The sequence below is a fragment of the Aythya fuligula genome, chromosome 3, assembly GCF_009819795.1.
Source record: "Aythya fuligula isolate bAytFul2 chromosome 3, bAytFul2.pri, whole genome shotgun sequence".
NCBI lineage: Eukaryota > Metazoa > Chordata > Aves > Anseriformes > Anatidae > Aythya > Aythya fuligula.
In genome coordinates this window covers 91310201-91323975 of record NC_045561.1, presented here as the reverse complement: position 1 = coordinate 91323975, position 13775 = coordinate 91310201, and the positions used below count along the sequence as shown (strand labels likewise).

At 38.5% G+C, this 13775-nt stretch overlaps 2 protein-coding genes across 9 annotated transcripts in view; one reads left to right on the top strand and one right to left on the bottom strand.

The window, feature by feature from the left end:
- Positions 1-4973, top strand: part of PHF3 (PHD finger protein 3) — a 50107-nt gene extending 45134 nt beyond the window's left edge. For all 8 annotated transcript variants that reach the window (XM_032183619.1, XM_032183618.1, XM_032183625.1 and 5 more), the window contains one exon: positions 379-4973. In XM_032183619.1, the coding sequence (XP_032039510.1) occupies positions 379-2546 (2168 nt within the window). In that variant the 3' untranslated portion in view covers positions 2547-4973. The remainder of the gene's footprint in view (positions 1-378) is intronic.
- Positions 4974-5494: 521 nt separating this feature from the next.
- Positions 5495-13775, bottom strand: part of EYS (eyes shut homolog) — an 836985-nt gene continuing 828704 nt past the window's right edge. The window contains exon 47 of the mRNA XM_032185496.1: positions 5495-7690. Coding sequence (XP_032041387.1) covers positions 6489-7690 — 1202 coding nt within the window. The 3' untranslated portion in view covers positions 5495-6488. The remainder of the gene's footprint in view (positions 7691-13775) is intronic.

Below are 13775 nucleotides of genomic sequence, written 5' to 3'. Positions count from 1 at the left end.
TTGCAAGTGGTATATTGTTTCTTTTTTTTTTTTTTTTTTTTTTTTTACTCTTGTGCTTTGGTGTCACTGTAGCTCACTTAGATGTTTAACTTTTTTTCTTACATGACTAGACATCCTTTATAACAGTCTTGTGTTCTGTATTTGGAAGTTATACTGGGTGATAAAGTACTTAAAGCAATTTTAATTTGCTATGGTTGAAGGCATAATTTTCATGTTGGAAATAGTTCTGATTATAAGTTCTGCTTAATGATGGAAATCTCAAATGTCATAAAGTGTATAATTTCCATAATATATAAGTTTGTGGGTTATTTTTGTTAAAAATGAGTGCCTTAACCAAAATATAAGTAGATGATAATTTGCTGTTACAATTTTGTGCAGGGATTGAATTGCATCGACCAAATTTATTACTGGGATTGATAATTCGGCAGAAAATGAAGAGACAGATTACTGCTGTTACAAGTGTTACTAGTAGTTTTGTGGACGAAGCTTCTGAAAGTACCTTGAGTAGCTTGCCGCCAGAGAAGAAAAGCAAGCCAAACAAACCTGAGGTCTCTCATAATGACTTGGTACTAGAAGACGAAGAGGAAAATGATTTTTTTAATTCCTTCACAGCAGTGCTACACAAGCAGAGAAACAAACCTCAACAGTCTAATACAGATGATCTTTCAGCAGTAATTGAACCGTTAGTGGAAAGTACAAAACATGAACCACCAAAGCCTCTCCGATTTCTTCCTGGAGTCCTGGTTGGGTGGGAGAATCAGCCTTCCACGCTGGAGCTAGCAAATAAACCATTGCCAGTGGATGATATTCTTCAAAGCCTGTTGGGTACGACAGGGCAGGCATATGAACAAAGTAAGCCAGAGACGAGTCCCAGTGAAGACATACCTTTATTAAATGAACAAACAACTTCAAAAGAAGAAAACATGGATGTTGCTGAAGTAGCTACTGAAGTCAGTGAGACAAAGGCTAGTTCAGATGATACACAAGAATCCACTAATGCTACCGCACCTGGGGATGCAGCAGTTGTAGGGACCTCAAGTTCTGCAAGGAGTGCTGGAACTTTGATAGGACTTAGTCTAAAGGGAAAGCCTCCTGATGTCTCCACAGAAGCATTTTTAGCAAATTTATCTGCTCAGTCACAGAATAAAGAAACTGAAGAAAGTAAAGAAAATGATTCAAAGCGGCAATTGCCTGACAAGGATAATACTGCACAGGAAACTAGAAGGACAACAAATTCCAGCTTTTCTTCTTCATCAAGTGCAGGAAAAAAAAATGAGAACAATGGTAATGCAAGCTCTGCTGAAGGTACTACTGCTAATACCTCTAAATCACCACAATTTATTAACCTTAAGAGAGACCCTCGACAGGCAGCTGGACGAAGCCAGCAGACTAGTGCTTCAGAAAACAAGGAAGGGGATGCTAGCAAAAATGAAGACCGACAGAATGTTTCAGGAAATGAACAAATGGAACCAGAGAATAAACAGACTTCTGGAGAAATGGGATTAAACCCATATCAAAGCGATGCACAAACAAATGAGATGCAGTGCAGTTCAACTGCAACAAAAGCAGATAACGCATGTGCATCACAAGCAGAAGATACCAAACAGTCACAGGAAGATGCACTGATGCAAAACATTGAAACAGTGAACTCTTTTAGAAGAGGACCAGCAGCAACTTCATCTCATTTTGAAACTGAAAATTCTTCTCGTTCTGAGTTTATTTCCAAAGTCCCAAGCCCTGGCAGCTTCTCATCTGTTAGACCTCCGCAACAGAATTTTCAGCATCCTAAGTCTAATCCACCTGGATTTCAGTTTCAGGCTCCTGCACCTCATAACTTCCCTCCACAAAACAACCCTATGTTTGGATTTCCTCCTCATTTACCACCTCCACTTCTTCCTCCTCCAGGCTTTGGCTTTCCTCAAAATCCGATGATGCCATGGCCACCTGTAGCTCATTTATCAGGTCAGCCACCACACTATGCTGGACCCATTGCACAAGGGCTACCAGTGGCTCACAAACAATCCAGATTTTTGGGGCCAGAAAATTTTTTTCAGGGTAAAGACACTAGGAGACCAGAAAGACGTCATAGCGATCCTTGGGGCAGACAAGAACAGCAATTGGAGAGAGGGTTCAGTAGAGGAAAAAATGATCAACACAGACAAAGATTTTATAGTGACTCTCAGCACCAAAAGAAAGAAAGACAAGAAAAAGAGTGGAACAATGAAAAATACTGGGAGCAAGATTCTGAAAGAAATAGACGCAGAGACAGAAACCAGGAAAAAGAGAGAGAGAGGAAGAGTAGAGAGGAAGGACATAGAGACAAAGAAAAATTGCGGCTTCCACACAGTGATAGGGGTGCTGATGGAAAATGCCCCAGAGAGACTAGAAATCCGGAAAAAAAGACGGAAAAGCCTAAGACGGAAGAGCAGGATCAAGAAAAAGATAAGGAGAGGGAGAAAAGTAAAGAGAAGCATAGAGAACGAGAAAGCGATAAGAACAGAGATAGACATAGGGACCACAGTGACAGAAGTAAAAGCAAAAGGTAAAAAGATGCAGGCAGTCTTTTAAAATCCTATTTAAATAAACTGTTAGATTAATGTCGTAAAACTTTGTATAAAAAGAAAAAAAGCCTGCTAGGATTGTGCCATCTTTTTTATTCAGTGTTGGTGTTTTGCAGAAACAAGTCTGTGTTTTGGTACCATTCAATGTACCAATACTCATCCTTTTTTCATTATACCAACTATCGCTAGAAGTAGGAGTTTAATATTTTTAAAGATTTTACATTGCTGTATATTCAAAATTTTAAAGATTTCTTTTATTAATATGCAATAAAGGCTTAGAAATTTTCTTAGCTGATAAAGTTGGCTTTAGTCAAGTCTGCAATATAGTCGCTGCCTTTGGTAATTTGTGCTCTCTTCTGTTTTAAGATGCTCTGATAATTTTAAAGATGAATTTCATACGATAACCTTCTTTTTAAATTGCACTCTTTTTATGGATTGTAGCAAAGCCTCAGAGTCCACACATTCTACAACAAAATATAATATGCTCGGCGATGTGAAGAGTTTTTTAAATTATTCAGTAGTACAATAAAATAATTCAAGTGTATTTCATCGGTTTTTCAAGTATTTCCTAAGCATCTAAAGCAGTCTGTGACCAGAAATTGGAAGGCTGAGCTGCTCGAATGTTATTGCTTTAAACTGCACTTGTTTTAATAAGAAAGCATTTTTAACCTAAGTTCTTGAAAATATGATTTGTGGTAGTTGATTCATTTCTCCCACCATTTTCCATGCTTCAAAAACTTGAATACCTAAGCTTGTACATTACTTTGTGTTTTGCTATCCTTTTTACTGTAAAATGTAAATATTTTAAGGGATATTTTGATTCTAAAATGATAAAACTTTCTCACATACTGTGTGTGTTTGATTTCATAGGTGTGAAAATGTAGACTAAATGAATATAGCAGGCTAAGTTGTACAATGCCACACTGGTCTTATGGCTAAGTCATTCCGAGTTTTGGGGGGGGTGAAGAAAGGGGAGAAAGGTAGAGGGAAATTTGTACCATTGGGACTTTCAGTAAATTGACTGCCATCCATTTCAGAAACTAAAAGGCAGAAAAAAAAAAAGAAAAAAAAAAGAAAAAAAAAAAAAAAAGACTACCTGAATACAAACTAAAATCTCCTGCTCTTACCCTTCCTTAAATACCCTGGTCATTTTGTCTAGTCTGTTAGAAACAAGAAAAACATTCCATTATGTAAACCAAAAATTAGGTTTATTGTCCTGTTTCTCAGTGTTCTGTTTTTTATTTTGAGTACATTACCTTATGTATGGACATCGCATTATGCACTTTGCTGTAGAAAAACCTCTTCTTTTTCAGAAGGTCATTTCAGTCTAACAACACACTAATAACTGTTCATTTTAATTATGGATGTATTTTAAAGTAAAATTTCATTTGGGTACCCTGCAGATAGATTCACAGTCAATTCAACTAAAATAAAAAGAATCTTACACCAAATGAAGGGGGCAGTAGCCTTTTATTCAGTGATGTTTCTTAGCCTCATAATTGAGAAGTTTCTAAAGGGAAAAATCCTCTGTTAGTAACCAGAAGCAATATTTATCCTTCTGAATTTTGTAGTGTGATAAAATGACATTAAATTAGCCTTTTCCAAATTAATTCCATGATCTTGATAGCAGTAGTGCCACCGATTACATCAGGTAATAATATGCACACGTTGTGTTGCTTAAACATTTACCCCAGTGTTCTTTAGATATAAAACTGCACCACAACCTTGGTTTGTGTTTGAAATCCATTTTAAATCAGTAGCTTTGCTCGTGAAGGTTTTCTTTTGACTTGTCCAAAGGTGCTCTAAAAATAAACTGTTAGTGGTGAAAATCGCAGCTGCCTGCACTGAAGAGAATGGGAGTGCTTTCTGTCAGAATTACCAGAAGCATTTTGTTTGGAAAGAGTAAGTAAACATTTCCCAAGCTTGCCGAGTGCTTTACTACCTGCCTCTTGTATGCGAAGCCTGAAGAGTGCCAAAGTGAAAAAGCTCTGGAGGTAGAGTTTGAAGATTTTAAATGAACAGGCAGAGACAGCTGACAGAATTTGGTCCTAGAACTTGAGTTAAGGTAATAGGAACAACTACCACTGCTGCAGGGGTGAAGGACTGTTGTCTTCTCCATTGCCTTCAGTCACTCTCCCTCTGACACTGGTGTTAGCTGGGAATGCTCTGATTAATTGTTACTTGTTTTATGCTGAATCACTGCTCAGACCACAAAAAGCAGCGTGCACTCGTGGGGAACTGGCAGTACACCAGGAACCCCAGAGAGAACAGGATAAACCCTAAAGACGCTCCCTTCCCCAGCATCACATGGCCTTAAAAGGCCCTTCTAAGAGAAACGAAGAGGAGAAGAATCTGGAGCCAGCTCAAATGCCAAATAGGCTTTGTGAGCTGCCGTTACTTGTTGGAAAGAGGGGAGGAAGCTCTGCTGCATCAGCCCGATCGCTTGAGGGTTCAGAGCAGCTTAAGAGGATGGAAAGAACCTCGCAAAGTTGTTTGCAAAGCCTTATTAGAACATCTTGCAGCAGTTCCATCACCCTGCCCCTCAGTTAATCTTTGAGTCATCTCTTACTGCTGGCAAGGCACTCGTTGCCACGTGCTCGTAATGGTTATGTGGCAAGTAACATGTGTCACCTGGTTTTGCTGTGCCTGTTGTCTATGTTCCTGACCTGCTTTATAGGAAGAAAAAAAAAATAGTTGCTTGTCCCTGATCAGTACCCACTGAAGATTTCTGTTGGGAAAATTCCCATGCAAGGAGGTAAGAGTTGATAATGTGCTTTGGAGCAATAGTAAAGTTAAAAGGGAAAAAGATAGGAAGCCATCACTACTATTTTTTATATATTTTATTTATACAGTAAGTCAGCAGTCAAATGAGGAAAACAAATGCCATCACAAATCATGTGTCTAAGCAGATTAAAATACAATATATTGAAGTGTTCTATTTTTACTTTTGATGTTAAAAATTCAAAATAATAGTAATGGAAATTCAATTTATAGTGGCTAAAAATTTGTCTAGTAAAATCTCAACATCTCATTTAGAGGAATAAAAGCCAGAAGGTATAGCTAAAGCAAAGCAGTTGTTCGACTTTATTAAATCTATTAGGAACTGGAGTTATTTGTAGGCAGACTGCCACTGTCCCACATTCCAGCTGTAAATAGTTAAGTTTTCATGTAGTCAAATCAGGGAGACCTCTGGTGGAGAAATACAGTAGGCATATTTTTATGCCTCAGTGGATATGTATGAGCTCAGTAATTAAGTAAAATACCTTTTCTACCCTTACAGAAGAATGATTTTAAACATAATATTTTAGCAGTCTATTAAGTTCTACTGTTTTACATAAAAGTATATGTAATGGATAGAGACTTGGAAGGTAGGAAGAACAACTTCATTACCTGAAATACAGTCATCGTGGACTTAACAATTAACTAGAGGTGTTATGATTTTATGACAGTGCATGTTATTTTTTTAACATACGCTTTTTACCTCAAGTACATTTTTTTTCCACCTACAAATACTGCTTTTTCTCTTGGTCTTAAAATTACAAACTACAGAAGAGAAGCTATGCATTCTAATAAAACTTAGTTTTGGAAAAACAGGTAGGTTGTCCTTATCTACAAACAATACTGTATTTTTGCAAGCTAATTACCATCTGTTTACAAAATTATTTCTAGCACAATAAAGAAAAAATCAGACTTCTTCAATAAAGTAAATACCAAAATGTATGTAAAAGTACTTATGAGTAAAGTAAAAATTCTGACAATATTTTATATATGCTATTAATACTCAACATTAAAAAAGAAAAGGAATTGGAGACAATTTTACTAATTGCTTTCTTACATCTGTTCCTGAATATTACACTTTCACCTAATACAAGAGGCAGGACAAAAATGAAATGTATCACTTTTAAAGGATCTTAAATAGTTTTTCAATTAATTTCTATGATCTCCATTATGGACATTATAACCTTCTGCTTTCATTAGCTGAACCTTTTTGGAATCCTGGAAGAGTGCAATATCTTTAATTTTACCAGTGAATTCCTTCTGAAAAAGCCCTGCAGTGACTGTATGGATATTTCTGCCAATTTCAAACCCACCAAAATAACAAATGCCACCATAATTTAAAGCAGTGTATTTTCTGTCTGGATCAATATCTTCAAAAATAATTAGTTCCTCATCAAGATACACCTTAATACAAGTTTGATTTTGGATTACAGTAACAAAATGCCATCTTTCATCACAACAGGTGGAGGAGTCTTTGCTGTGAATTAGAGGAACAGAGATTCTTTCACCAAGATTAATGACAACTTTTAATGTTCCATTGGCTAGACCAATGGCAAGGAAATCATTGTCTTCATCTTCAGCTTTTCCCATCCATACCATTAAGGCTTCAGCTTGATTTGTAGAAAAATTTAAAGAAATGCGGGTATATTGGAGGTCTCGTTTTCCATAAAGAGGATCTATGTATTTGATATAGGAGTTACCAACAAACTTTGCAGTAAAAAATTTGATTTTATTGTCGCAGTGTTTACCTGACCAGCCTAGTGCACACGCACAGGTATATGAGAACAACGCAGGCTGAGGAATACAGAGAGCTCGAGACCCACACCTGTTCTGTGAACAGTGAACGGATTCTTCACACGTGTTCCCTATCCACCCTTGGGGGCAAGAACAAGAAAAGCCTGAGCTTTCAACCTGGCACGTTCCATTATTTTTGCACACTGAATACCCACAAGCTGTTCCATCGCAGTCACCGACGTTGGCTCCACCTTTGGGGTCTGTCGCTGTAAGATTCAGTTCTCTGTCATTTATAAAAATTTCTCTTATACAGCCGCTGAAACCTGTGGGTTCGTCTTCTACTGCCATTGAGTTGACAAGACTTAGAGAAGACACCCCTCCAACATAAAAATCTGTGTGCACATCTAGCGCCTTCATTCCAGCGCTGCCTTTCTGAGTAATGTTGGTACCATCCAGGTCCAGGTAGCCTTCATTGCCAACTCTTCCTGCTTTGAGCAAATGCCATGTTTTTCCATCTGCGTGGATCTTTTGAACAGCCTGTAGGATGATTGTCTTGTCTCCTAAATTATAGCGTAGCTGTATAAATCCATTTACTAATGATATACATAGAAAGTCACCTGTAGAAAACAGTGTAAAATAGTTTTACTTTTTAGAGGCAGTGTGTTGAAAAATAGCATATTCATGATCCTGATAGGCCTGCATTTCCCCAATTCAGTAACATTTTCAGTGGCCTTGTACCTTCGCTTTATATTAATTGTACAAAGGGCTATGTTCCCTCATGAGCTTCTTGTGGTTCTCCACTTTTTTTTTTCTCTTATTGGAAACTGAGCCCATGTTTTCTCAGCTTCAAAGAAACATGCCCAGCTTTCTGAAAAGCTCTGCCTTGGTACAGAGGCTAGATAACTGGGGGGTAGGAGGAAATGGGATCACTTTGGCATTCAGGGAATGTGAGTTGGTGTTCCCATGAAAAAGAATAAAGTTTTGGCTGAGATATAAATGCTACAATAAACTTAATTTCCATATGCTGAATAGAGGTTTGATGGATTTGTCAGTTTAATGACACTGAAGGTTGTCTGCACCAAACATACTCTGCTTTCCCCCCAGCTTCTTTTTGCAACTGTGCTGTGTTGGGTTTAATGATCTGACAGCTGTAGGAGTAGATAAGCCTTTTTATTTATTTATTTAATTGCTCTTTTGGAGGCCTCCATGACAAAGAATTAGGTGGAGGTATCTTTTCTTGTACTATCAGTGTTTCTGGCCTTACAAGCAATATGAAAGGAGAGACAAAACCTCTTTGAACTATACTTACAAATGAGGAAAAAATAGGAAAAGTTAGGAAGCAGGAGCTGGAAGGAAGGTATGGAGGGTAGAGATAGAGTCTGCCAGGGAAAAATGACAGTGAAGCAGAGGAGGGCAGCAAAAGAGTTTGTGCAAACGAAGTTCACTTTTTTTTTAACTTTTTGGTATTTGCCTTCACAATTCAACTTTTTCAGTTTAACCTTACTTTTGGAAGTAATAGGTATGAGGTATATTTTTAAGTTAAGCTTACTAAATTGATAAGTTTATTAAATCTGAATGTATACTTTCCTAGTTATCAGTAAAACCTAACTTTTAATGTAGTGTTTTGCTAATGAAGAAATATTTTTAAATCGAGAAAGTACAGGTTAGTTAAAAATTCAACTTTCATAAGGGTGTACCTGTTAGTACACCGAATAAAATTTGTTTTCTTGTAGGTTTATTTATTTATTCATTCATTTATTTGTGTAAAAAAAAAAAAAAAAAAAAAAAAAAAAAAAAAAAAAAAGAATCCCTGAATTACATTGCTTTTAGTAAAGTTAAAAATGAATGGCTAGAAGATTTTGGAAGTTACTCAAATTGTACCTCTCTTTTGAGCAATTGCTTAGGCTCACATTCAGAGATGTTTCAGTTCTAGTGGTGGCTGTAGAGGATGTGCTTTGTGCCTCAGCTTGCCTGTCCCGGACACCCACAAGGAGATCAAGGAGAGGGCTTTTTGTTGTTTTGGCTCCAATCCCAACAAGCAGAGCACTTCCTTCTAGCTTTCTACCTCCAGCTGCAACAATCTGTTGTACTCACTTGCATAACTCTTTGTATGTAACTTCTTTCACCATTTCTTTTATCAGGACCTCAATCCCAAGGTAAGAAAGGAGCATCAGAACACATTTCTGAACTACCCTTTTGGTGTCCCTCAATCCTATCTGTTACCCAGGTATGCAGACTTGCATAGGTCAGTACTCATTCCTTGCTGCCTAGGAAGAAGGAAAGCATCTGACCAGATGCTGCTTAAATGAGCTGTTTGCTTGTCTGTAATGTAATCAAGTGCTGGAGAAGCTGGAACTTCTCCAAGACTTCCCAGCCTACAGAGAAGTTTCTTGATAGCACTGCACATGTGACAATGATCTGTCTGAGATGCCATTAGAGAACAGTAGTTCAGTGAGGCCTAGCAAAAGTGGACGCAGTTTCAGCAGCCTTGTTTCTGACTCAGACCTAGTGCTGCTTATCGCTATTGTACTACAGTTAGTGTTGCGGCTCTAGGTTACTCATTGCACAAGCACCTGCCCTCTAGAGTGCGAGGGAAGGTTATGGCTCAGTGTTCTGGATTATGTTTAGCACAGGTTTGAGGCCTCTCCTCAGATAGAAGTAACTCACCCTTCTGCTAGTTGGGAACAACAAAGTTAAACTTTGTAATTTCAGCTCTCCAAGGCTCTCAGGGCACTTTCCTCAGGTTATATTCTTTCATTTTGCATAAGACAACTTGCCCTTTTAGCCTCTAGCAAGAACAGCTGAGTCTTAATATAAACTTTATGATGTGAAAACTGATGCCAGAGTTCAGCTCAGTATTTCTCCATGAAGTTTACCATGCCGTAAGCAGTACTACTCAGGGACATCTGGCTTAAAATATTTTGGGACTAGAATATGAGGTGTTTTGTGCTCAGTATCCATGAAACAACTTCTTAAAGGCCAGTTATGGACTTGTCTTTGTCACTCTTCACTTTAACCGATGACATTTTCAACAAGGGACCTCTATCTGCCCTTTATCTGAGGAATGAGTTACACAGCTGAGGTTTCTGTTTATGCTATTGTAGGACTTCCAACACCTTTTTAAACAAACAGAAAGCATCCTTAGCATTGAATTTCCCTTCAGCAGTCTCATTATGGAAGGCCACAAAGCAAAGTAATTGCTACTATTTTAGCTTTAGTACTATTCAAACCCATTAAACAAAACACTAACTGGGACCAAAAACCCTTCTGAAGAAAATTGCTTTTGTTAAGAAGGAAAGTGAAGCAATCCTCAGTTTTTTCAGGACGAGAACTTGGGTCTGGTCCCTCCTTTCTATAATATACAACACAGGACACATAACTTTGCTTCTGGCTTTTCAGATTAGCATCTCATCTAACATGGACTATTTATCCCCATCAGTATTGTCACAAAAAAAAGCAGAGACTCCTGAGATAGGTACTCACATTCATTATTTTGCTGTGCACTCAAGCCTTTGCACAACCCATTGGAGGGTGTGCAAAGACCTGTAAGGCAATCTGTCTCAATAATATTACATCGGCCTCTATGGAAATAGGCTACTTGAGTTCAGCTGCAGCTTGAAGCCACACATCAAGTCCCAGGGTGTTGAACAAAATTTTTGACAGTTTCAGCCTTCATTTCTGTTCTGATATACCTTTCCCTGTCACCTTTCTGTTCAGAACAGCAAAATAAGAAGGTTTTTTATGGCCTGAATAGAAGGTGATTTTGTAGCAAGTGTTGACTTTAAGGAAGGAACTGTTACGGGCTTAAAGCAACACCTTTACTTGTAAACCCAAGTTCATGGTTTTCACCAAATGAACGATGGACAAAGTTGCTCAGCCTCAGAATGGATTGTCTCTCTATCGCATAGTACAGGGCAACACCCTAAAATAGGTACTGATTTTTCTTCACCACCCTCATTTTCTAGGCTTCATTGCAAATGCGCATCCCACCTGCTCCCATGTCAGATGTCTGAGTTCCCAGAAGCCAGCTCCTTCTGGGAGCTGCTCCTTCAGGTGTCCTGAGCAGTCAGCTGCTAAAACTGGAAGTTAATGAGAAGTCCCCTATATGTTCATCCAACTACTGCTGTGAGATCTGGATTATCCACAGCAATATCTGCTTGGATGACTTCTTACAACTGATTCTGAAGGCATCACAAAAATTTTCAGCTTTCTACCACTCTGAATATGTAAATCTGTAAGTAGGTTACAGTCATGCAGCCAGGGTTTAAATTCTCCCAAATGGTGGCAACGCCCTTTCATGTTCAGCCTCTATCTAGACATGCAGGTGAGTCTCTATATCCTGCTCTTGAGTGGGAATGATGCTTAAGCAGTATCAGGTCACCATGTTTTTATGTCACCACAGGAAACTCATCTACATGGTAATGTATCAAGACCGTATAGTTAGAAATGCATGCTTGGAATGCTTCACTCTATTTTTTCACTTTATTCATGCAGAAACATTACAGTGTGTAAAATGTGATGACACCATTACATTTGCACAGCTGTATTGGCCAAACATCTTTACAGTTACTGCATTCACTAACAAATCTGCCTAATGATGATGCATTTACTAGGAGGACTGAACATGCTGTCAAAGGATCTTAGGCTGACAGACCATGGGTAGGGGATCATAGGTAGTATTTTTAACTCTTCTCTTTCACAATGTCTTCCCCACAGTGACTCAAAGTCTATGCTTGTGCTCAATGTGTATGTGAATAAAGCAATCTGCTGTCTGGCAGATTTAAGTCTGAGCTCTTAGATGAGAAGTTTTTATTCCATTGATGGTAAGGAGGATTTCCCATTAGTTTTTAAGGTCAAACGGACCTCCAAAACATCCTTTTAATTAACTTTGGAAGCAGTGGATGCAGTCTTCTAGTCAGTGACATTTGCCCTTTTCATGCAGTCATCATGTCCACAGCAAAACAGAGATGCAAATCTCCCTAAGGGCTCCTTGTTTGTCAGAAACTCACCAATAAATTCCTGTCGTACTGAAGATGTAGGTTCCTTTACAAAGACTCCTAAGACATATGATACTTGTCCTTTATCTCTTCCTTTGTGACTAAACGGAAGCCTCAGTGCTATGATATTCTGCTGGGGATGGAGGCTTTGATGTGTCTTCAGGGTACGTGTCACAAGAGCTCTAGGCAGCGGTTGCAGATCTATGGTCTTACTTCCTTCAGCCCTGCGACAGCATCTCTGTGTGTAGATTTGCTGGCCTCAGCCTATGCCTTGTATTGCTTTTACCTCACCTTTGCTTCCTCTAAATCAAGGCCAGAATGTCAGTTTCTATTCTAGTCTTTCTTCCCCCTCTCCTTCCACTTCCTATTTCAGGAACCTTTATTGATCATCGGCACTGTGTTGTCAATGGACGGTACAGAAGTTTCATCCTGTTTCATGCATTGTAGTTTCTGCAGTGGCTATTTCCTCTTCCTAAAGAGGAAGGCTCATTAGTGATTTATCAGAATTTAAGAATGTAAAATGTCTACATTTACATTGTTCACATTCAGTATATTGACCTGTATCTTTTGTTTTCTTCCTGCTGGCTTTAGGGGCTTGTTAACCTTGACCCTATCTTGGCCACATTCTGAGTGCATGCACCCAGCTAGGCATCACTCAGCTGACAGGTTACAGCAGCTTATTGCACCCATTGTAACTTGCTCTCTTACCTAGTGATGACCACAGCACAGTGCCTTTAAGGTATAAGCATTGCCTTATAGGAGCTACTCCACATAAACACTTTTGTGGGTTATTACAACATTATTATATGGCATGTACAGAGCTGCATCTCATGGATAATGCAAAACTAAGAATGGGTTTCAAGCCAAGCCTGTTAATCTCTCAAATCATGTAAAAATCACCATGATAATAGGTAGACTCCACCTTATGCTTGGAGCACCATCTTGGAGCAGAAGGGCACAGCTAGGATTCAGAACAACCCCCTGGATGTAGTGATGCTGATGCATCTAGAAGGGGTTGGGTGTTATTTCTTTTTGGGTCAAACTATTCAGCCTTGTGTTTCAAAAAATGCTGTTCTCAGTGAAGAAACTTTTCAGCCTCATTTACGCACCACTATCACTCAGACATATTTCAGCAGCTAGGATGAGTCACCTTTATTGAGCAATCTCAATTTTGTTGCCTCATGTTTGGTTTGCTTGCCAGTGGCAAACGGGTACCAACAGGTCTTCATATACAATGGATTTCAGGACAATGGGGATGAGTGTTCCTTCACATAGATAAGTGAACAGCTCAGCTTCCTACACTGCTAATTTAGTCCATACAAATGATCCTAAAACTAGCAAAAAAAAAAAAGCAGAATTGATGCCGCTGTTGGAAAATGAAAAGTGTATAAGAGAGAAGACTTAACCACTGTGATTGTCTTCTAAAAGTGGGTAGACTGGTCAATTTGTTTATGATTAGGAAAACAAAGCTTTTCTCTGCATGTGTATTCCAGCTATTCTGAATACTTTCAAGGGATTTTAGTCCAGTAGAATGATCTGGTTTTCACCATAAAAATGTCTTAGAAAAGCAAGTAGCCATCATACACCCATACTTGCTACCTCTTAGTTCAGGTTTTTAAACTGAAATGCTTTATCAGGAGTTAAAATGTGGAGGTTTTTCAGACCAGGTAGGTAACATAATCCTTTTAAAAGGAGACAGAGCACT